Source organism: Scomber japonicus, chromosome 7 (genome assembly GCF_027409825.1).
Source record: "Scomber japonicus isolate fScoJap1 chromosome 7, fScoJap1.pri, whole genome shotgun sequence".
NCBI classification, from domain to species: domain Eukaryota; kingdom Metazoa; phylum Chordata; class Actinopteri; order Scombriformes; family Scombridae; genus Scomber; species Scomber japonicus.
The window spans coordinates 28,484,192-28,510,285 of NC_070584.1; the positions used below are offsets into that span (position 1 = coordinate 28,484,192).

General features: G+C 39.8%; 1 protein-coding gene across 2 annotated transcripts; it reads right to left on the bottom strand.

The window, feature by feature from the left end:
• Nucleotides 1-226: 226 nt before the first annotated feature.
• Nucleotides 227-11,677, bottom strand: ttc14 (tetratricopeptide repeat domain 14). Of its 2 annotated transcripts, none has more exons than XM_053322102.1 (12): nt 11,307-11,677; nt 10,336-10,460; nt 9,651-9,850; nt 8,367-8,451; nt 7,276-7,405; nt 6,877-7,032; nt 6,362-6,433; nt 6,014-6,133; nt 5,794-5,916; nt 4,607-4,724; nt 2,129-2,235; nt 227-2,004 (listed from the first exon to the last, which is right to left on the bottom strand). In XM_053322102.1, exons 1-12 carry the CDS (start codon nt 11,438-11,440, stop codon nt 1,008-1,010), a joined length of 2,367 nt encoding a protein of 788 aa, XP_053178077.1. In that variant the 5' UTR covers nt 11,441-11,677; the 3' UTR covers nt 227-1,007. The 2 variants fall into 2 exon arrangements, with proteins under 2 accessions (XP_053178077.1, XP_053178076.1); XM_053322101.1 differs by having other exon boundaries at nt 10,336-10,463.
• Between the last annotated feature and the right edge of the window lie 14,417 nt (nt 11,678-26,094).

The following is a 26,094-nucleotide window of genomic DNA, read 5'->3' on the forward strand; positions in this document are numbered from 1 at the left end:
GGCATAAACAGTACACCTCTGTAAGGGATGATGCATTTGTTACATTAATTCGGAAATACTGATGTGCCATTATCCATATAGAGAAAAGCTTAATATCCATAATTTGATTCAAATATCTGCAAGCACTGAATTCAAACCACAATGAATTAAAAGACTGACATGTAGTTGTGACACTGTAAATTCTTTATTGACTCAGAGGTCATTTTACTAAAGGAGCAAAATGTGCTGCAATACAACTGAAACAACTGTATTTTGTAAAGCTGGAAGAAGTACAGACGTACTAACAGTCGGTCAGGTTTGAGAAGAGGTTTAACAATCCAGAGAAAGAAAAGCTCAAAATGGCACAAGGCAGTAGACATAAGGCAGTATCTTCTTCACAGAAACTGAAGATAAAGACAAAACACAGTTATCTTAAAGACTTTAGCAACTCATGTGGTGTCAGAAGTGCCGAATGTAATAACTTGTCAAAATGTACAAATAATGACCAACGAAATGGGGAGATTATCACAGATGATGTAATAATACTGACTCAAAATGTAAACTATGGGGTTTCATCTTCAAATGTAATATTGAAGTCATTTCTTCTATAAGATATGACTAGCAGACTCTTACAATATGCTAATAATCACCATTTAAAATACTAATGTTATCACAGCTGTATTTTCTTAGCTGAACTTATAATTTCAACCCATTCAGATGAACATTTTTAATACATTTTGACCAGCTACTATGACGTAATTAGCACAGACATCGAAGTAAAAGTACTATTTTTTTTTACCGTCCAACATTGAAGGTAACTGAGACATTGAATCAGCAACACATTTAACCATTAAATCAGCTTTATCAGGAGTGAATTCATGGTACCGACATCAATTTTGCCAATTTCCATCCATAAAACTTCTCCTTTATTTTCTGCAAACATCAGTTTATTGTATCGGGCGCTTTTGGGACTTTGCAAATGAAAATAACCGTCTCTCTGCAACTGTGATGAACAAAAAGGTTTGGAGTTATTTTTTTGGCCCGACTCCTTTCTCCTTCTCAAACTTGGCAATCTGGTTAAAAATATCCAACAGGTTAGCAGGAAGCTCTTTTTTCGGCCTCTCCGCCGATGCTGACGTCACACCGCGCTCCAGTCTTTTATTGTTTCCTCCTTCTGACCTGCTGCTACTCCTGCTCTCCTCCTCTGCTCTCCCCTTTCTGCTTTCCTTCTCTGTTTTCACCTCTTCTACCTCCCAAACTTCTTCCCGCCCTTTGTTCTCATACCTACCGCCGTTGAAGGAGCCTCTCTGGGAGGAGTCACTTCTTCTCCTGCTCTCCAAGTGTTTGGAAGCAGAACCGGAGTTCCCCGAATATTCAGATTTGAAATTAGATTTCCGGGAATACTCTGACTCGGCCGACGAGCAGGATACTTTTCGCTTCCTATTCTCGTCGAAGCTGCTTCTCCTCTTGGAGTCACTATTTCTCCTATTATCCTCTTTCCCTCTCTCTTTGCTCTTATCCCTCCTCTCTCTACTCCCGCTCCTCCTCTCCTCTTTTTCGGGGCTTCTACTCAATGTGTTTTTCCTTCTCCTCCCCCTGCTCTCCTCCCTTTCCCCTTTCTTCCTTTCCCTGCGTGAAGAGTCAGACTCTTCATCCTCTGATGCTGCTGACAACGAGTAAAGCTTGGATATCCTTCTCTCTACATCTTTCTCCTCTACCTTCTCCTCATCCCTCTCTCCAAAATCAGGGCCTCCTTTCTGGTTGAGAAAGGTGGCAGAGGTGTTGGGAGGTGCAGGATACCACTCCAACTCCTCCTCCTCTCTCTCCTTCTTACCCTCCTCACTCCTCCGGCTGTCCCTTGAGGAGACCCTCCGATGGCGCTTGCTTTCCCGCTCAGACCTCCTCCGCTTCTTTTTTTTCTTTTTGGACCTCCTCCGAGAGGAGGAAGATGATAAAGAGGAGTTTCCAGACGCAGAGGAGGACGATGAAGCGGAAGAAGCTGATCTCTTCCTTTTTTTCTTCATCCTGAAGAAAAGACATGTCCACGGATCTTATTCTGATCAAACAGCTGATCATATTTTAAATGATGAGATGCCTACATGCCAGAATATTTACCTGCCATACGTTTCTAAGATCAGAGTTAACTCACCTCTTCTCGTCTTTTAAGATCTTACGCAATTTCTCAGCGCTTGTCGGACCGCTCTTTGCTTTCTCCTGTTCCTTAGCCAGCGCTTCTTCTCGCAGGCGAATCGATTTCTTTACAGTCGCCGGACGAGGCAACGCAAGGCATGACAATGGCAGCCCAAAATCCACAGATATATATTCAAACACATATACACCATGACCCAAAACATGCAGCAGAGATCCCCAAAAAACAGCATTCAGTCATTCATTCGTCCATTCATATCAGAGTACGAAAAGTTTGGAGTATTGGAGAAGTATAGGAAAGCCCAAAATTTGAGAAGGAATAATTTAAAAAAGGAACAAACAGAAAAACGTCACAAACATAAACCACAAGTATTAACACATGACACAATGATGGAAAAAACACACGTAGAGTTATGATTTTTACCATATAAAAAGTAGTGTCATCCAAGAGCGAGGTAGTCGGCATAGAGGCAGATGGATGAACAGAGGTGCAGGCAGAGAGACAAACAGCATTTGTTCCGCATCGACACACAGAGAGGGTGGCAACATTACCGTATTTCGATCAGGAACACGGCGCCCACCAAGTGTCCAGAAGAACAGCCAGCAGTTGTCATTTTGCAGTGTTTTTTTTTTCGCCCCCCCACAAGGCAGGTGACAAGGCCGTGGCAGTCAGAGGGTCAAAGGGCAGAGTCCCAGGGTCGGACACACATACACACCAAAACACTTCATCAGTATTACAAACCAGAGTCAGGTGCATGTACACAGAGAAGGTAGAATCTATTGTCAATGTGTTTAACAGATACTGCCTGTCTAAATACCCTCAGATATAATTCAGCACCATGGACAGCACTTTATGACCCTATGTCTCAGATACTACAAAACCCCTAAATACCTCTTTTACATAAAGGATTTTACATTTAATTGTCTGATTCAACCTCCTCTTATGAGTGTGTGGGCATGCACACTCTCAAGGATTAATAAGTTACTCCTTTATTATTTAGCTGTGTCCCAAAACCACACATCATCAGTTTTTAGCCTTTCAAAAGTAATCATGAAGCTGTATTATTTATTTGCTGCTGTGTTTTTATGATTTTATCTAAATGTTACTTATTCTATTTCCCATGTTATTCCCCATAAATTAAGTGTGTGATCTTATTTGACTGTAATTGGCATTGTTCTGTTAAGCACTTTTGTACTAACATACTGATCCTGAACAGAGTTTGTATGTGCACTTTGTTCACACTGAAGAAGTAATCATATAAATGTATTAAAACTTCCTGATCACCCTTATGAAATGCTTCCTCCTGTTTCTATCAGCTATCAGAACAGATCATCTAGATGTATAATCCTCAGATGTTCCTCCAGTCTGCTCTGAACTTGATAAAATTACATCCTCACTCATACTATACTATGTCTTTGCCTTCATATCAGACATTCAAACATCAAATTAAAATATCTAATGAGGATTGTAACTGTTTTTTATTGCTGTAAATGAATGATGTGTATTTTTGTGCAGCTATGTGACACTGACATTACACAACTGCCATTTTTGCTGGGTCTTCCTTGTGAAAGAGATCCAAATCTCTAAATACTTCCTTGTTAAAAACTACCTGTAATATAATACCTTCTTATCACTTACTACACTCGTCTCCTTAATGAGGGCTTGCATTCACTTATACAATTTCAACCTGCTGTAATAGTTTTTTTGCCCACCTGGGGGCAGTAAAGACAAGCTGTGAACAACCCTAACATTTGGAGTCAAGCTTCTGCTCACCTGATGAATAAAAATGCCAACATTCATATATGCTAAATGCTGCACTGTGTTCACCAGTTAGTTATTAAAGTTGTCTCTCTCTTGTTTGGTGCAGATTGTATACAGCCTTTTTTTTTTTTAGCGTTCCAACTGAAAACAAGAGTTTGACCTGTAACGCACTGCGTAACGTTGCAGGCAAAATATTGAGTTGAAAGACTGCAGAGCTGGGTGATCATTCTCTGTGGATTCATCACTACGGGCGACCTCTTTCAGATACAAGTCGTCATCCATCGTAGTGATCCATTGTTAATATAAAAATACTGATTATAGTTTTAATGATTTCTGCAACACTTCTTGTCTTTAAGTAAGAAACAGACACAATGCAGATGCATTAAGCCTTATTTTAAACTTCTGTGTCAGACACAAACAAATAAGGGGACATTGCAACAGTTTTGGCAACAGTCTCCCACTTAGTACAAGTTGTGGTCTGAGAATCTGTGTGGCAGAATCAGCCAAAAAACCACAGTGGCGTTACTTAATTTGCTTCACCTGTTTTATTGATTTTCTGCAGTAATAAACAACATCACATTTAAGGCTTAACAAAGCCTTGATACGCCCATTGTTGGCATGTGTTTTAATATTTTAATTGTTAAGCCTAAAGCACACACAGAACTTACCTGCCAACTTTCCCTAACCCCTATTGTGTTTGTGTTGTGGCCCACTCACCTGTATTGTTTCTGTGATCTTGTGTAGGGCTTCCTGTGCCTCAGGGTTTGAGTCATCGAGAGACAGAGCTCTCCTGTACAATCCCTCCGCTGTTACTAGTTTCTCCTGCTCCTCAAGCCTAAACACACACACACACACACACACACACACACACACACACACACAATACAATAGATCTTTGAGTAAATACATAATTGATAAATGACAATACCATTCCCATCTACACTGACATCCTTTCTGTCATGTTAAAAAAAACAGTCCAGTTATTGTTCACATATTTGTTCCAACAAAACATTTCTGTCATTCTTCCCTCAAGTCAATTCTGTGGCTATGTTGACCGAGCCCCAGCATTCACAAGACCCGAGTATGAGCAGTTTAAAAGGAGACGTACTGACAGGAACGGAGCTCAGGTTGAAGCTCAGACTTTTAAAAATGCTGAACTGTTGAACTGGTTTGGTTTCTAATTCATTCTTTAATATGATGCTTTTAATGTCTGCCAAGCTGTCTCACTCATTTTTTTCAACAAGGAAACAATTTTTAGGCACCAAAAACAAGATATGATAAAAAGCAGTGAGGTGAATCTCACCATGACAAAATCATGCTGCTTTTATAGCAGATGAGGTCTACCACACTTGAAATAAAGACCAACTGTGCTAAAATTGTGAAAAAGGTACACAAATTTAATCATGTTAAAAAATCTACTTTAGGGGAAAAAGGGAACGGTTTCTGCTGTTGAATGATAGAAAACTCATCGCTGCAATGATAGGCTCATATATAGATATTTTCAGTGATGAGAAGTGAAGCAACTTGCTGGAAACCAGTAAAGTCACGTTGTGTTGAGATGAAATTGCATGTGGCATCCATCCTCACATTTGCAAAACATTTTTACTCCATGCGACACTTAGACATTTGATGACTTTAGCATTCTAACATGACACATGAAGTCAGTGAGATACGGCAGCTTGTAGCAGTGGTGACACTAACAGAAAGTATAAAAAGTTAGCTGTTGGCAGGTGGTGAGAAATGACCCATGGATCCCAAACATTAACTGGCAACACAAGTTAAAAGCACAGGATGTGGGTGGCTAACGCTATATTAACTCAACCAAGCTGGAGCTGGAGGTAAAATACAGAAGATAACCCTTAATTAACCTGTTAATAACCCTAATAAAGTGAGGCACTGCTTACTGTTTTCCTCTCTCCACCAGAGTCTGGCAGAGGTATTTCTTGGCGTTGCGGTGATCTGGACAGTTCTCAAGGGCCAATTCAAAGTCTGACACAGCCTTCATGATGCTGCCTTTATTAGCATACCTGAGAATAGACAATAAAAAAAACCTGTCAGACTGGTTAATAGTAATTAATAGGTAATGACAAAGTTCAAAAGTATCATTATAACATTAGAACATACAGAGCTCCCCGTGCCACCAGTGCTTCTACATTATTAGTGTCGATCTCCAGGGCTTTGTTGTATTCATTCATGGCTTCCACATGACGACCATGTTTGAAGTGATCCACACCAGCACGAACACTGACGGAAGACAGACAGGGTACATAGGAAAAAGAAGTTAATATTTAATGTCAAATCAGAAGAAGAAGACAAGAGGAAAAGGGACTATACACGAGGTTAAACTGTTTGTGCTGTGATAATTAAAAAACACAATGATTACATCATCAGGACAATGACAGCCCAGTGAGACAAAATCAGGGCACTCCTATATTGATTTAAAGTGAGGAAAAGTTCAAAGTTAAGCTGTACCATTTCAGGGCCCAGGATGCAGACTGCTTCTTCCGGATTGCAGAGGCAAAATCGTCTTGTATGAAAAGTTTACTAAAGTGAAAAGAGGCAGACAAAAGTACATTATTTTAGTGACCTTTAAAAACAGCCATATCTAAACACTACAGGCTTTCATCTCCTACAGGTTACCCCTATTTACCTGCCTGCCTAAAACAAGGGATCTGTGAGTGTTTACAAGACTCCTGATATGTAAACACAGACAGGTTTTTAATGCATTAAAAAAAAATCACGTGTTGGTGGCTCAGTAGATTATTACCTCAGCTCTTTCATGATAATACAACATACAGTGCCCTTATGATGAGTGAGCACATTTTGCAGCTTGCCTTGATATAAGTTCATCAGTCTAAAAAAGGTAAAACTAACAAGACGCCTGATGCTAAAATAAGTTTTACAAACCTGAACCAAAAAAATACAAGAAAACTAACAAATTACTGAGGTGCTCCGATCTGTCAGTAAATGCTGGTCGACATGTTTACCTCTGCAGTCCTCTCATCATCGACGGAGGGTGGATGTCGCTAACTCCCACCTTGTCTAGCAGGTAGTCCACTACGGAGGGGTTGTGGTAACCATGGCAACCCATCAGAATACACTCATATGTCATACTGGAGTCACTGGCTGCACGAACACTTCGACTAAGGGGAGAGGAGAGGAGAGAGGAGGTAAAGAGTTAATTTGATATCTGGTTCATTTAATTCTGAATCCCTTGGAAGACTTTCTGACATTAATTAATTAACACAAATGTAAAAACAGACAGCTTCTTCGCTCTGAAGTAGCCCACAAATTACAAACATTTCATGCATATTTTAATTCTTTCTACACACAATTTGTTAGTTTAAACCAGTGTTAGTTTTATTTTTTCATTTTTATGTTGTTACCTGTAGTGTATGGGCAGCTCCTCCCTTGTAATGACTCCCAGTTTGATGTGTTCCAAACTGGGTGAAAGAGAGGCTTGTTGGAGGGACACTGTGATTTTCTCCTGGTAGCGGTCGATGTCTTTCACTCCAGCTACAAAACGAGGAAGTGATGAGAATTTCAAAAACTCAGAAGAAATAAAGTCATATTGTTTATCTAATAGATGGATAATTCAGCAGTCTGAAAATAAACTTTACTGATAATTCATTATTTATTTACATTTATTTCTTGTGCAGCTTCTCAAATGTGACGACAATTGAATTTCGTTGGACTCTGGACTAAAGAAGACACTTGACATTTTTCACAGTGTTCTGACATTTTATAGTCGAGTAAACAATCTGCAGATTCATTGATGATAAATATAATTGTTTGTTGTAGCTCTAAAAGGCTGTATTTTCTGACTACAACATTTGGAAAACAAGACCAGATGGATGAAATATCATTGAATCATATTCCTGAATATGTTTGGATTTTGGACAACTGGCTGAACTAAACCAGACATTTGAAGATGTCACTTTAGACTTACATTGACATTTTATAGTCCAAATGAACAAGAAAACAATCTGCAGACAACTGATAATACAATTGTTTGTTGCAGCTCTAATAAGGCGCATCACTGCTTTTTCTGACATTTTCCAACATTTGGAAAACAAGATCAGATTAAAGATATATTCAATCACATTTCTGGATAAACAAGTCTAAAGTGTAACAGGATCTTGGGCCTGGATTTTTACCAAAATACTAAAATTTGCATCGTACAGCGGAACTAAAGAGGTATTTAGACTGAAACCACTCTGCTGTAAAAAAAAAACAAAAAAACAAAAAAAAAAACACAAGCTGCTGGATTAGTGGAGGCGTGCTGTTTCTAGTAAGACAATAAAATGTTAGATGTTATCAGATGTTAAAAACACGGCACTATGATACTATGAGATTTCTTAAGTTTATACATTTGCAGTCATTTTGTCCTCCATTCTGATTTCAGGTAAACAGCAGACTTCAATATGACTATTCAGTTTATTGTCAGATGACATTCATACTGCGTTTCTGAACCAACCTCGGATGAAGTCCCCAATCTGGTAATAAGACAGAGGATCATCGTGGCTGCCGGTGGAGGGAATTTCTCTGATGTGACATAGAGCCTGAAGGTATAAAAGAAATCAATATGTCAGTGTGTTAGAGTCAATCAATGTGTCAGGTGAAAGTGTGCAGAGTGAGCAGGGAAAGGAGGACGAGGAAACGTACTTATACTTTTTATTCTATAACAATTGACCAAAAGTAATTGATCAACCCACGTTAACTAAGATGGAACAGTAGATAGGTAAATATGCCCACATATCGTCTATCAGGAAGTTACTGAAGCAACCGTCTGTCTGTGAATTCTTGGACGAATGCCAATCTCAAAACTCAGAATATTTCTTTGCACTTCTGACATGAAGAAAGCTTTCAAATCACTGTAAAAAGTCGTCTTGATTACTGTCATTCATTACATCTCTGTATCACTCAGTCTAGTTTATCCCGTCTTCAACTTATTCAAAATGCAGTAGCAATTTGTTCTAACAAGATAAAAAAAAGGGACCACATTACTCCCACTCTGTCCTCCCTGCACCGAGTTCCTGTTAAGTACAGAATTGATTTTAATATATTAACGATTGTTTATAACAGCTTTGAATGGACTCGCTTCCCTGTATATTGCAGAACTCCTGTCCCCATAACAAACTAGCAGAGAACCGAGGTCCAGATGCTGAATTAAGTGCTATGGGGGGACAGGGCCTCCTTCCTTGTTGCCCCAACAGTGGATTTCTCTTACTCCCCCACCCTCGACACTTTTAAGAAACACCTTAAAAAAATGTCTTTTACTCTCTATTTTTTAACTGTGACTTTCACTATGTACTCTGTGACCATGTATTTTTATTATTGATGTTGAACTTTTTTCTTTTTTAATTATAATTCTGATTTCTTCTTTTGTGTTATTCCTTTGTGTGATTGGATTAACTATGTTGTGTTTAAAGTGCTATATAAATAAAGGTGAAGTTACATTGGTCTCATTGAACCTTAGGCATAAAAGATTTCAGGGGTCAAGTACTACAGTGTGATGTTCATAGCTGGAATGTAAACATGGCACGCAAGTCAAGCATTGGACTTTGATGACATGAGAACTCAACCTGTTCTTTCCTCTAAATGAGACGTTCTTTACTCCTCAAAGCAGTCAAACAGGAAGTTATAGAAGCAAAATCAGATAAAGCTGGAGGACCGATATTTCTAGTATCCTTCTTTTCAAGTGGTCTATTAATTGGTTTTGGCACATGCACATTTTTATTGATTTAGCTTGTTAACCTACCGACAACTCTAGGTCTTCGATGTCTCTCTTCAGTCCTCCTGCCATGCAAAGTAGAGTTAGAAAGAAGCCATATTCCCTAATGTTGTTGATCCTCCCCACCACAAGGTCTCCTTTTTCCAAGTCTCTGTATAGCATGGCTCGTCTTTCGTCATAGGACACCTCCATGAATAACTCCAGTGGTGGCATGATGGCACATGGCTCTGAGAAAGCACAGACAGAAAGCTGAATCAAACTTGTAGAGCAAGCAAAAAGAGGCAATTCATCAAATACTGAGAGTTCATCCAGGTTAAAGGACTGGTTCACAAGTGTTTGAACGTTTGTCTTAGAATAGGTGCCCAAATGACTATACTATACTAATAGTTTTTTCTTCCTGTTCATACTGGCCATTAGAAGATCTCTTAATTATGCACTTACAATTTAAGTGATGTTTTGTGCAAAAACGTATTTAAACATTTATATTAAGCTTTAAGCATCCAAATTAGTCAAATCAAGTAGATATCTTTCAATGTTACAGTCTTTTTTGTGTGGAAGTTCCTCTTTTTGTTACAATACTTGCACTGCAGCTCAACAGGGAAACACTTTTTGAGGAAATACAGAGGGAACTTGATGCTAGAAAGATTGTAAATGTGGCAGATAAAATCCAATTGATATGAATCTCAGACTGCTGAAGCAGACCAACACAGACCTGCAGCCTCCTCGTCCTCATGCTCCTCATCTTGAAGAGCGGCGGTCTTCCATTCTGGACAGAACAAGATATCAGCCTTCCTGGCAATGAACTGCTCCACCAGGGGGTTATTCTGTGGTTCACCGCTGCTGTAAAGAAAACACACACATTCAGCAGTGGCTTATTAGTGAATGATCTAACTAGTAAAAACTGATTTGGCTTGACTCATCTCTTGACAAATTAAGTGTCATATGTTGCACAACAGGTAGACAGGTACATAACTCCTCTACACTTTCACCATTCAGTGTTTTAGAGATGCAACTTTTCAATAACAGTCCTTCATCAGGCATCAATTTCAAAACATGAAAGCATGAAAGAACAAAGTTTTAAATACATATTTGTACAGATAACAACTCAGACATCTGTAATGTGAGCCTGACTACACACTGCTTTTTGTAAGACGTCAAAAAGCCAAACTGGTTTCATCTTTAACAATGTGTTGTATTTTGAAAGGGTTAGGGTTAGGGTTATATTATCCATTGTGTCAAATCTTCATCTGAAACTAAAGCTGTCCAGTAAACACAGTGGAGTGGAAGTATAAAGTAGCATCATATGGAAACACTCAAATACCTTTAAATTTGGATTGAAAGCAAAATCCATTGGGTCAAATCTTCAAATACAATATTTATAAAGAACAATACTTAAAGAAGCATCACATGGAAACACTCAAGTGAAGTATAAGTTACCCAACAAATTTACATAGAGCAGTACTTGAGTAAAATAAGTTACTTCCAACCACTTTCTAACATTATATGAGCTGTAATCAGTAGAGTGGATAAAAAAAATACAGATACCTAAAGTATATACTTAGGTACAATTCTTGACTAAATGTACTTGGCTACTTTTGCACCATTTTAATACACAGGGACTCTCTTATTAGACTTGTGTTAAAGCTACATGTTGAGCGAGAGGCCAAAATACCTCAGACATACCTTTCATACGTGGTCTTACACAGCTCAGATACCGCCGCCTGGAAGTCTGGGTTTTCTGCCTGTTCACACTTCAGCTTGTTCAACAAAGACTCTCCATGAAAAGTCAGACACTGCCTCAATAAGTTTCTGTCCATTTTTTATAACGCAGACACAAACAAACTAAGCTAAACATGCTAAAGCTGCTGCACTCTTTTCACGTTTTTGTTGTTTATCTAAACAAAAAAAAAACTCGAAGTAGTTCAATAGTTTGACATGTGCAAAGTTCCTACGTTTACGCTACCATAAAAATCCAGCCACTATTTTAACTATAAAAACTGTATAGGTCAAATTTCCGAGTTTAGCATGCACAGCACAGCGTACAGCTATTGGTGACTGCGCATGCGTGGTGTTTGTTACACTAAATAATGTCGTGTGAAACAAGCTCCGTCTAGGAACTATAGTGCTGCTGGTTTTGAGCTCACTGACCGCTTTTAAACAAACACAGACAGTCAACTCCTGAGACTTCATAAAAGACTACCTGGATGGGCCTCTTTTATTAAAGAAACAAAAAAGCATCAGCTGAGCAGCTTAAGAACAAAACACATAAAAAGCATCATGCCCTTATCAGCTAAGCAATTAAGTCTATTTTAACTGTCCAAATACTTCTGACTTCCACTTTCTGATCCAATTTGTCCACTGTGCACATCCTGGTGTACCTGTCAATCGGTCCCAAGTTTTAGTTAGTTTAACAAGTGATTAAATATGTTTAGTTTTAGTTTTAATTTGAGGAACTCACTTGTTTTAGTTTTGTTTTTATTTAGTCTTAGTTTTAGTTTTTTCAGGTATTAAGGAAGAAAGCCTTGATTTGTAGAACCTGAACAAAATAAAAGAATACATGACACCAAATATGTTGACCAAGTCATTCTTTATTAAAGGTACCATATTGTGCAATTGTTCCATTTTATTATTTTACCCTTTAAACACAACCACAACACAAAAAAAGCTGATCTTATCTGCAATGCAGTTTTGTTTTAGTTCGTTTTGCATTGTTCATTGTAGTTTTCATTTAGTTCACTGCTAGCTTTAGTTTTAGTCTTCGTTTTCGTTAACTTTAATAACCCTGACGGTTACGTACTGTATTTATTTAAGGTGTGAGAATTCAGAAAACAAACAAACATTAATCTCCTAAAAGTAAACATCATTTTAGAGAGGAAGCAGTTCCCTTATTTGATGTTCTCTCTTAAAATACTTTCAACAACACCAATGTTGGGTTTTTCCCACAGACTTCTGTTACCCTGCCTTCATCATCTGCTATGACGCAGAGAGGAATTGTGCCAAACCTGTTATACAACATCAGTGATGATTACTGGCAATGGTTTGTCTGTGAAAAGAAACCATTTAGTGCTTTGTCATTTTACAGCAGAAAAACGTATCATTGATGATGGCATATTTCCCCCTATTAGTTCAATCTTATCTGGTTCCAGCTAGTTTTGGATCAAAGAGGTCCTCAGTGGCATCATGAGTATCAGTGTCCGGATAATACCAGCATACCTGCATATCTCTTATGTTGACTTTTTTTTAACAAGTTTAATCCACACCCTTTTTTAAAAGTGTGTCAATACAGGCATACACAGATGTTCCAGCAGTATTTTTGTATGAAGATGACATTTCTAAGCAGTAAGCACTAGAGACAGTGAATTACAGACCTGGGTCAATTGGTGGATCATTACTCAAGTCATCAAAATGTTTTGGTCATTCCAAATAAATTCGTTTCAGTATTTAATATCTAACAATTAATCTTTCATCATAAGCATGTGCCTGTGCCGCCATAGCCGATTAAGATATGGGGAAATAATGGTAGAATCCTGTAGAACAGTTTTGCCAGCTTCTGCATTTCTGCATTTTAAGTGATTAACATATAATTTCCCCAACGTTTGTCCTGTATAACTTTATCATTTATAATCATTTTATGACGAGTAGAATGTGTATTCTCTCTCAGTCTATGACGAAGCAAATGGTGATACTTTCATGTACTTTAAAATGTCCTTTGAAATAAATATCACTCAATACAAATATACGATAAGACTCAAGATGCACCACCTTCAAATATGGGTTAACGGGTTAACGTTAAGATTTTGGTCCCTTTAAATTCTATGTCCTCTTAGAACTACATTTAAGTTATTAATCTATTGAAACACATTATGTCCAAAACACTCAAAAATGAATGCTATATGATTAATTAAATGATGTTGAAACTGGTGGATCCCTTTTACAAAGCTCAAGCGGCAATGAACAGTTTGTAGTGGCCTATATTTTGTAAATATGCGTGTGAGTGAATTTCCTGGTTTTTCTGGTTGTTTGAAAGTAGCATCCAGCACAGGTACCTTCTCCCTCCCTCTATAGCCGAGGGAGGAGCCACTCAAAATTCAGTGCTGCATGCAATCACAGACAAGTACCTGTCTCTACCTGGAATACGGAGAAACAACACCTCTCATCATGGAGAGAAAAATTCTTTGTTGGATAGTTTTGCTTGGCTATTTTCATGTATCCACTGGACAAAGTAAGTATTCATTAAATGTACCTTTTAAGGCTTCTGCTTATATATGGCTTGTTTGTATTTCACTCACTAAAATGCCTTATTGAATCAGAGACTGAAGACATAAGTAGTAGACATGAGTATTTCCAAAGCAGTTACTATTTGTTCTTTATAGTATTATTGGATTAACAGCATTGGTAAACACAGTGTTGGAAATAATGTAATATAGATTTATCTCTCATTTGAAAATATATTCATTAGTTCATGTAGACCCTGGCATGGGCTTAATTACTTACTGTGACAACATGTAAGCCCATGTGTGCTCCAAATAAGCCCATGTCATGATTTATTTACAAAGTATTTTTAAAAATTGATTTCAAAGAATTATAAACCAATATATGTATTCAGTAACATGTTAAATACTAACAAAAAAGAGGAAAAAAGTTATTTATTAACGTTTATTTTAAGTTATTTAATTACATATTTTTCTCAGTAAATTCAATGGATTACAGTTACATTCATTTTGAGTTACTGACATTGTTATTCTTAGTTTGAGTTGTGGATCTGCGGTAAAAACCCTGAGCAGAGTTCCACTGAAAAAACGGGTTCTTTACCAAGATTTTGGGACAAGCTACACTTTTGCATTAAAAGTAACACAAAAGTTACATTCCCTGTATTTGTTATATGCAGTAATGAATATTGTAAAACACTATATCCTATTGGGTATAATACTACAGTTAAACTGACATCCCAACAGATTATAGAGCCAGTGTGGAAATTATTTATATATGATTTTATTGCTTTTCTTACTACTAAAACACATTTATCCTGGGCTCTAAAACATCAGCTACAACAGGAGCTACAACAATATCTCCAAACACGGCAACTACACCAGGGACTACAACATCCCCTAACACAGCAGCTACACCAGGAGCTACAACAACCCCTAACACTGCAGCTACACTAGGAGCTACAACAACCCCTAACACCGCAGCTACAACAGGAGCTACGACAATCCCTAACACTGCTACAACTACACCAGGAGCTACGACACCCCCTAACACAGCAGCTACACCAGGAGCTACAACAACCCCTAACACCGCAGCTACAACTACACCAGGAGTTACGACAATCCCTAACACCGCTACAACTACACCAGGAGCTACGACAATCCCTAACACCGCAGCTACAACTACACCAGGAGCTACGACAACCCCTAACACTGCAGCTACAACAGGAGCTACAACAACCCCTAACACCGCAACTACAACTACACCAGGAGCTACGACAACCCCTAACACCGCAACTACAACTACACCAGGAGCTACGACAATCCCTAACACCGCTACAACTACACCAGGAGCTACGACAACCCCTAACACCGCTACAACTACACCAGGAGCTACGACAATCCCTAACACTGCAGCTACAACTACACCAGGAGCTACGACAATCCCTAACATCGCAACTACAACAGGAGCTACAACAACCCCTAACACTGCAGCTACAACTACACCAGGAGCTACGACAATCCCTAACACCGCTACAACTACACCAGGAGTTACGACAATCCCTAACACCGCTACAACTACACCAGGAGCTACGACAACCCCTAACACTGCAGCTACAACAGGAGCTACAACAACCCCTAACACAGCAACTACAACAGGAGCTACGACAACCCCTAACACCGCAGCTACAACTACACCAGGAGTTACGACAATCCCTAACACCGCAGCTACAACAGTAGCTACGACAATCCCTAACACTGCTACAACTACAACAGGAGCTACAACAACCCCTAACACCGCAGCTAGAACAGGAGCTACAACAACCCCTAACATCGCAGCTACAACAGGAGCTACAACAACCCCTAACACTGCAGCTACAACAGGAGCTACAACAACCCCTAACACAGCAACTACAACAGGAGCTACGACAACCCCTAACACCGCAGCTACAACAGTAGCTACGACAATCCCTAACACCGCTACAACTACAACAGGAGCTACAACAACCCCTAACACCGCAGCTACAACAGGAGCTACAACAACCCCTAACATCGCAGCTACAACTACACCAGGAGTTACGACAATCCCTAACACCGCAGCTACAACAGTAGCTACGACAATCCCTAACACCGCTACAACTACAACAGGAGCTACAACAACCCCTAACACCGCAGCTACAACAGGAGCTACAACAACCCCTAACATCGCAGCTACAACAGGAGCTACAACAACCCCTAACACCGCAGCTACAACAGTAGCTACGACAATCCCTAACACCGCTACAACTACACCAGGAGCTATGACAACCCCTAACATTGATTCTACAACAGGAGCTACAACAACACCTAACACTGCAACTACAACAGTAGCTACGACAACCCCTAACACCGCAGCTACAACTACACCAGGAGTTACGACAATCCCTAACACCGCTACAACTACAACAGGAGCTACAACAACCCGTAACACCGCAACTACAACTACACCAGGAGTTACGGCAATCCTTTACACCGTAGCTATACCAGGAGCTAAGACAACCCCTAACATCGCAGCTACAACTACAACAGGAGCTACAACAACCCCTAACACCGCAGCTACAACTACACCAGGAGTTACGACAACCCCTAATATTGCAGCTACATCATTTCCAAGCACCACACCTCCACCTGGAACTACAACATCCCAAAGCACCACAGCTCCATCTCCAAGCACCGCCACTCCTCAGGGAACTACAGCATCCCCAAGCCACACAACTACACCTTTAACCATGACTACAACCCAACACACTACAACACCACATCCTGTTATCACGACTACACCGACATCTCAACCAACAACCACCCCTGAAACTACCACAACCCCAGTTCTAACAACCATGGCCACACCAACAACTGTCACACTTTCAACCATACCCCCAACCACCACACACCCAGGCACCACAACTACAACCCCAACCACCACACAACTAGACACCACAACTACAACCCCAACCACCACACAACTAGACACCACAACTGCACCCCCAACCACCACACACCCAGGCACCACAACTACAACCCCAACCACCACACAACTAGACACCACAACTACAACCCCAACCACCACACAACTAGACACCACAACTACAACCCCAACCACCACACAACTAGACACCACAACTACACCCCCAACCACCACACAACTAGACACCACAACTACACCCCCAACCACCACACACCCAGGCACCACAGCTACAACCCCAACCACCACACAACTAGACACCACAACTACACCCCCAACCACCACACACCCAGACACCACAACTACACCCCCGACCACCACACACCCAGACACCACAATTACAACCCCAACCACAACACACCCAGGCACCACAACTACACCTGAGGTAACCACAACCTCACCACTAACATCTACACCATCACAGCCAACCACCACACCCAAAACTACCACACCTTCAATCATCTCAACCACACCAACCCAAGGTATGTGACTCCCTGGTTTTTATCTCTTTTTCTTTTTTCTTTTACTCTCTTGGCTGTAATACAGGATTTTTTCTTTGAACAGTTTCACCAGATGCGATAAAAACGTTGATCTATGTGATACATATCATACAAAATGAATTCCAAATTTTATTATTATGAATTGACCCCCGGTCTATTGTTTGTAAGGTATCCAAAAGAGATCAAACCATTTCTTCTGATCAAACCGTCTTCCACTTTTAACATTAAGTAATCTGCAATTATTGTATGATCAAGATAATCTAGCATTTCCAGGATTAGTTTTTTTAACATTGACAGACATATTCATTTAATTAATTTCCCAAATTGAATCCCTGCAGGCTTGACATCACTAGCACATCTACAGATGAAGATAACTTCCTTTGGCGAGGTCAGCAATGCGACCCTCATCGAAGACGTTAAAAAGGTTTGTAAAACAGAGTGACTTAATAACTTCGTAACGAATTACAGAAAAACCAAAAGAATGAATGGAATGAGATAGGTCTGATTTTTACTCTGTTTCCTCTCCTCTCCCCATTTTAGTTTTTTAAAGACCAGCTCCTGAATGGAACAGCCCATACAGTGATCGTGACAAGCATTCAAAGGATCAACGTCTCCCCATAGAGGTTTCATGTGAACAGAAATAGTGTAAGGTGAATGTATGAAGATAGAAATTTAAAGTTTTGCTGGTGGTGTTGTTTTAATGTCATGTAAAGGAGCAGTTCACCCAAAATGTTTTCAATTATTAGAACACATCACGTCACTGTACTCCACTGCGCAGAAGTGAGCTACAGCAAATATCTCCTAACCAGCAGATGTACCTGGATGATGTTTTTGAGTAAACCATGCCACCTTTTGCCTGTTTATATTAATAATTTGTCAAATTAAAACTAAAGATCCGCAAATTAGCCAATATTAAAACTCCCTGTCATTCACCTCTATTCCTCAAACATCATTTGTAAGTACAACACTACATTGTAGTACCCAGGACTGTGAACAATTGAGATGTGTACTTGGATCAAGTGTGAATGTATTTGTGCAATACAATGGGGAACTCAAAGAAAGAAATCCGAGCTGTCTAAGAGGCGTTTAAGAGGCCTTTGTAGTTGCCATGCTTTCTAAGTTGCTCTCAGCATGAACAACAAACCTGGTAACCTCGACTGAGTTCCTCATACCATATGACTACTGTAACCTGAATGAAGGAAATGAAAGGTCAGCCTGGTGTCACTGTCACTTTTTGTGTCTAATGAATGTGAATATGTTTTGACTTATGTAATCAATAATTCATTTATTAAGCTTATACTGAAGTCTGCCTTTCCAATTCATTGCAAAACCAGAATATGAAAGCCCTGCTTGCTTGTTGCGTGCAAGATCTTGGCTTAAATATTTTAGTTTAGATAAGGAAATCTACAGTGTAAAGGTTAATTTTGTTTAAAAAGTTTATATTGCATTGTTTTAAGGCACACATTAAGGATAAGCGTGTATGTTTGGGCAGACTGGTGTTGAGATTGATGTGTCAATTGTATAAAAATGTGATAAACCATCTGTGAGGTTTTTTTTTTAAATTTTGTCAACTGATTTATTGCTGATTTTAACTACTTTTCAAATTATTTTTGTACTTACTTTATGTTCTTATTTTCTTCATGCATACGGCACTTTAAAAAGTATTGTTTAATGTGATACTTTGTTTTGAGTTTCAGTCACCTTCATATGAGGCAATTTCTCTTACAGAAACTGTCTCAGTAATCAGAATAGTCATTGTGTTAGAGGTCAGAAAATGTATGTGAGTGTGTTGGAGACGACTATTGAACTGTTATCTACAATATGTTGTAATAATAATGTACCTTTCTTCTATAATTCACTCCTATTCTTATAAAATACATTATTATTCCCATGACACACAAAGACATTACAGCTTTCATTATACACCTGATTCTGTGCAACTGTTATGGGCGTCAGTTTGGATCAAAGCCAAAACGATTTTGATTCACAAAGGGCTGACACTTGAACCTTGGTCAACTGTGTGTTTGTCATGGCAGCAGGTGTCTCTGTCTACATGTCCAACAGGTGAGGCAGGAAGTATGAGGCTTTGCCATCATCTCCATGGCAAACACAACCAGTGTCTCTGCATGAAATTAGTCTCTGGCTGTACAATGTAGGAGTTATTCTTTCACAACCTCGATGTATTCACCCTCATACTTTCAATGTTCTGTTTTTCTGTAGAAAAAACACATTTTAAAAAAATCCAGGCAGTGCTGCAGAGGCTCACTTGTTGTGTCATAATGGAGCACTGTGATTTAAGTCAGGGCTGTAGCCAGGTTTTTAGAAATAATGAAACAATGCACCCCCTCAGATTAGTAAAGAAAAGTACTTAAATAGTTCTTAAAGTTTATATAGTAGTGTTTTTTTTATTAAGTAAGTGCTATTAAAATATAAACGATTGTGTCTTACGATGACTGTGCAGCACAGTTCATGTATTTAATGTGATATCACCAATTCGTCAACTTTTAAAGTCTGCATGAAAAACGTATTTGTTACAGTATTTACATTGGTCACTTATCTTTTGTTTGGTTGTTATTGCATTGCAAAGCCAACATATAGTGAATACACACTTCTGAGAGCTATTTGGTGAAAAACTGGTTATGAACTTTAAAAAATAAATGAATACAACGATGAAGCCCATTGAAGGGAATGTAAACAGTTAACACACTTCACAGTTCAGGCTAACACTCAGTACACACCATGTTTTTGTCTTGTTACTGGTGATTGCCATAGGCTATGATGGCCTGAGGGTAACGGTCAAGCAGCTTTTCAATGCTTCTGGTGGTGTAGAAGAGGTGCAGGCTGAAGCCCCATAAGGTTTCATCTGACAGAGCCCACAGACAGGGAAGGACCACACAGCAGAGACTGTGAGAGAGAGGAAAGAATTGTATTAAAATCACTCGACAAAGGTAGATGAAACAACTTGACGGAAGATGAGGAACAACCTGAAGCCACTTAACATACGCAAATATAATCAATAGCATACATACATAGTGCTGGGATAAATGATCAACGGCAAAACAATAATATATCTTTACATACATATATTACTGGACTTGCATTTCCACCGGAGGGACCAGGGTCTAAATTATGTTCCAGGGAGATCATTTTACCCCAAAATAGTCCCTGCTTGGATATAGTACTTTCCAAAAGCACAGGGACTTGAAGGTAGGGTTTCCAAGGATGACCATAGCTGATTGGTCAAGAACAAAAAAGTAAAAAAGAAAAGTTAGACATTGTTGTGAGTGAACGAGAGAGTGTGAACGCGTGAGCGAGGAAGAAAGAGAGACTGTGTGTCTGAACAGATGAGTGAATGTAACTAGTTCCTAACAGGTATCATAACTGACGGAATATTTGTGGAGCATGCAGTATTTCATTGTTCTGGATTGTCTCAATAATAATAAACATACATTTGCATAAAGCAAGCATATGTATCCACTCCCATGTTAATAAGAGTATTAAAAACTTGATAAATATCCCATTTAAAGTACATTCAAAAAATCCTCCAACACCGTCTGGTTCCCCTTTGCCATGTCCCGCTTCAAATAAATTCCAGTTAGCACTTTGGAAGCCCAGTCGATATGGATCTGTACAGAGAAGGTGGAAATTTCCCTTCTGACGATATTGGGTGGCAGGCCCAACTCCTTACCATGTCCAGAACTCCTAATAATTAGTCCTAATAATAGTTGGTATTGCAATTTATAGTATAGATGTATAGTAATTAGTTATTCATTTCATATATTTGCATGTACTGTAGTCATGGGATCATTGCCTTTCTCAGGATATGCCTCTGAGTGCAGCAGAAGTTGCACAGCGATATAGAGAATGCAAACCCAGAGAGAAGAGAAGCGTACCATCTTAAAGAAAGAGAGAGATGGAAGAAAGAGATAGAGAGACAGGGAAGAAGGAAGGAATAAGTGAACTCACTGAGAGAGCAGAGGTAAAAAGAAGAAATGGAGGGAGGCAAAGAGAGCTGCCACATCTAAAGCTCACACAGTGGTGGAGCTTTAGACTCCAGAAAGTCTACCACATTCAGGGCCCTCAAGGTTAGGGTAAATGTAGTATGGAAATATGTATATGAAACATTACTATTATCCACATTAATTACTAAGTATATTCACCAATGTATTGTACGTACAAAATAGGCTGAGAATACTTGCATATACATAGGAATTTAGCTGTAATTATATTTTACAGTAATTGTACTTAGGCTACCTCAATACACTTTCATCATGTTCAGGTGGGATTGCCCTACAAATCTGACAATAATGTATTTATTCTAGGCAACATCTTCAAGGAGAAAGGATGCGATAAAAAAAAGAAAAAAAGAAGATCTGATAGATACAAAGGATGAGAGAAGCACTAGCAGGATTTCCTCATTCAAAATTCATTTTTTAGAGATTTTTTTCTCTGTCATGATGTAAACCTCATGACACCAGGCTGCAAACAAACAATTAGACAGCAAAAGAAGAAAATGCAAAAAAAGACTTCTGATGGACACACTTAAAAATCTGCACAGAAAATGTTGGTCTAAGCGGTATGGTCCACAGTCGTACAACTCTTTTGCAGGTTTACACTGATGCTGACCACAACATGTTTGTGTAAAACCCATGAGAATACACAACTGCAAGCGTCCTCCACAGTCGTGGAATACTCACTACTAAAAGCATTGACGATATTGCAGACTCAGTCATGTGCAATGCAAAAGCAAAATCAAGTGTATACAGTGAATGTAGGGAGTGCCTCCTAAATGCAGTCTCAACACTTAGACAACCTGGTGGCAGAGGTTCGTGTACCCCAATGGACCACACAAAAGGTCAATAAAAACAAAAAATCTTCTGTGATTACAGTCAAGCGGGATTCTATTAAAATCCGAATCTGATCTCATCGACAAATTCTAAGACAGGCTCTTCTGATTTAAGCAGCATCTTTTTAACATTTTTAGACATGTCATCTTGGTATAAAAACCCTTTCTGGTTATACTGTAACATCGATGTACGCCTGTATTGTGTCACGTAAAAAAGGTGTGAGAGTTAAACTTGTAAAAAATGTCAACATAACAGATATGCATGTACGTTAGATTACCTTTATGATACTTAGGAATCAGATAAGATTTAATCTAGTAGGGGAATGTATGCCACCATTAACACTAAGTTTTCCTCCTTCCTTTAAAATCACATGGCACTAAATGGGTTCTAGGTACAGACATTGCCGGTAAACGGGTAAAAACAGGTTTGGCACATTTCCTTTGTCACAGCTGGTGGACGTAATTCACACACACACACACACACACACACACACACACACACACACACACACACACACAGACACAGACACCACACACAGAGAGAGGTCAGGCAGTTGTAATTTATATTTCCGATGTTGAGTCATACCCATAGAAAGACAATTATTTTCAGAGAGACCATTTTTTGCTGAAAAGAATTCAAATAACATCATTATTGTAGAAAAATATTAATTTCCCCTGTGAATAGTGCACATTTACATGTCCTCTACATATAAATGCCACTCACGATTGTTGGCAGAGCAGTTTAAGATATGTTGAAATAATGGTAGAATCCTGTAGAATAGTTTTGTCAACTTCTGTATTTATGCATTTTAATCGCTTAAAATATAATTTCCCCAACATTTGTCCTGTATAACTTCATCTTTTTATGATGTGTAAAATGTAATGTACTTTAAAATGTCCTATGAAATAAATATCACACAATATAAATATAGGATAAGAATCAAGATGCACCACCTTCAAATATGGTTAGAACTACATTTATTAAGTTATTAATCTATTGAAACACATTATGTCCAAAACACTCAAAAATGAATGCTATGTGATTAATTAAATGATATTGAAACTGGTGGATCCCTTTTACAAAGTTCAAGTGGCAAAGTACAGTTTGTAGTGGCCTATTTTGTAAATATGTGTACGTGTAACGTTTTTTTACTTTCTTGTTTGAAAGTAGCATCCAGCACAGGTACCTTGTCCCTCCCTCTATAGCCGAGGGAGGAGCCACTCACAAATTAAGTGCAGCATGCAATCACAGACAAGTACCTGTCTCTACCTGGAATACTGAGAAACAACACCTCTCATCATGGAGAGAAAAATTATTTGTTGGATAGTTTTGCTTGGATATTTACATGTATCCACTGGACAAAGTAAGTATTCATTACAAGTTACTTTTTAAGGCTTAATATGCATTATTGAATCAGAGATTGAAGATATAAGGAGTAGACATGAGTATTTCTAAAGCAGTTACTATTCCGAACAAAAAACTAAAGGATTTTATTATTATTTTATGGTTGACATTTTCTAAAACATCATTATATGTTATTGCCTGCTATTGCACTGTCCTTACAAAAAATAATTTTCATCTGATAAAATATAACTGAGTTATGAGCAAGATCAGTTATTTGCTGTGAAGACATTGACTAATTATAAACATACACAGGTATATGTATATGATTATTTGGCTGAATTACCTTAAAATCAAATTATATAAATCTATTTAATAAATCAAATATAATAATGCAATAATAAAAAGCGTTATGCTTGGCCCTTAATTAACCTGTTAACGCTGACAGCCATGAAAAAAATATAAAACATTTGTCAGCCTGTGAGAGGGTTTAATAATCTCTGAATCAGACATTACTTCTACAGTCAGAATTGTACTGTGTAGATGCCAAAATGTTCATAGGCAGGTAACCTAAATCACTAGGATCTTTCTTTTGAGTAAATGAATGTGAATACAAAAGATAAAATAAGATAAGATAAACTTTACTGCTCCGAGGGAAATTTGTCTGAGGCAAAAGTGCTACATGGAGCCGCAGTCAAGCAATACATGACAACAGGATACATAGTCAAACATAAATAACTGACAGGACAATGCAAAAGTGCACAAATGTAAAAAACTAACAAAAATGCTGCGCACACAAAATAGTTGTTGAGATGTTTGGTGACCGTTGTACAAACGTACATCCTAACAGACTTTAGATTATATTTGGAAGTTTCCACTTTGTATAAGATAAAAGTGTAAATATGATAGGAGATATTTGATTTAATTGCTTTTCTTAATACTCAAACACAACAGGTTCAACCACAGCTATGACCGCCACAACTGCATCCCCTACCACAGCCACAGCTACAACAGGAACTACTCCATCCCCTACCACCGCTGCAGCTACAACAGGAACTACTCCATCCCCTACCATGGCCGCAGCTGCAACAGGAACTACTCCATCCCCTACCACTGCCGCAGCTGCAACTGGAACTACTCCATCCTCTACCACCGCCGCAGCTGCAACAGGAACTGCTCCATCCCATACCACCGCCGCAGCTGGAACAGGAACTACTCTATCCCATACCACTGCCGCAGCTGCAACAGGAACTACTCCATCCCATACCACCGCCGCAGCTGCAACAGGAACTACTCTATCCCATACCACCGCCACAGCTGCAACAGGAACTACTCCATCCCATACCACCGCCGCAGCTGCAACGGGAACTACTCCATCCGCTACCACCGCCGCAGCTGCAACAGGAACTACTCCATCCCATACCACCGCCGCAGCTGCAACAGGAACTACTCCATCCCCTACCACCGCCGCAGCTGCAACAGGAACTACTCCATCCTCTACCACCGCCGCAGCTGCAACAGGAACTACTCCATCCCATACCACCGCCGCAGCTGCAACAGGAACTACTCTATCCCATACCACCGCCGCAGCTGCAACAGGAACTACTCCATCCCATACCACCGCCGCAGCTGCAACGGGAACTACTCCATCTGCTACCACCGCCGCAGCTGCAACAGGAACTACTCCATCCCCTACCACCGCCGCAGCTGCAACAGGAACTACTCCATCCCATACCACCGCCGCAGCTGTAACAGGAACTACTCCATCCCCTATCACCACCGCCGCAGCTGTAACAGGAACTACTCCATCCCCTATCACCACCGCCGCAGCTGGAACAGGAACTACTCCAACCCCTGCCACCGCCGCAGCTCCAACAGGAACTACTCAATCCCCTACTGCTGCAGCTGCAACCGGAACAACTCCATCCCCTACCATCCCAGCTGCAACGGGAGCTACTCTATCCCCTACCACCACAGCTGCAACAGGAACTACTCCATCCCCTACCACCGCAGCTGCAACCGGAACAACCTCATCTCCTACCACCCCAGCTGCAACAGGAACAACTCCATCCCCTACCACCACCGCCGCAGCTGTAACAGGAACTACTCCATCCCCTATCACCACCGCCGCAGCTGTAACAGGAACTACTCCATCCCCTATCACCACCGCCGCAGCTGGAACAGGAACTACTCTATCCCCTACCACCACAGCTGCAGCGGCAACTACTCTATCCCATCCCACCACAGCTGCAGCGGCAACTACTCTATCCCCTACCACCACAGCTGCAGCGGCAACTACTCTATCCCATCCCACCACAGCTGCAGCGGCAACTACTCTAACCGCTACCACCACAGCTGCAGCGGCAACTACTCTATCCCATCCCACCACAGCTGCAGCGGCAACTACTCCATCCCATCCCACCACAGCTGCAGCGGCAACTACTCTATCCCCTACCACCACAGCTGCAGCGGCAACTACTCTATCCCCTACCACCACAGCTGCAGCGGCAACTACTCTATCCCATCCCACCACAGCTGCAGCGGCAACTACTCTATCCCATCCCACCACAGCTG

What these genes read in the sequence shown, in the direction of transcription:
- ttc14 (XM_053322101.1), bottom strand. Translation starts at nt 11,440, where the DNA reads ATGGACAGAAACTTATTGAGGCAGTGTCTGACTTTTCATGGAGAGTCT. An exon ending in ATGATGAGAGGACTGCAGAG is followed by an intron (nt 6,434 to 6,876) that starts GTAAACATGTCG and finishes TTTTCACTTTAG; the next exon opens with TAAACTTTTCATACAAGACG. An exon ending in GCATCCTGGGCCCTGAAATG is followed by an intron (nt 6,134 to 6,361) that starts GTACAGCTTAAC and finishes GTCTTCCGTCAG; the next exon opens with TGTTCGTGCTGGTGTGGATC.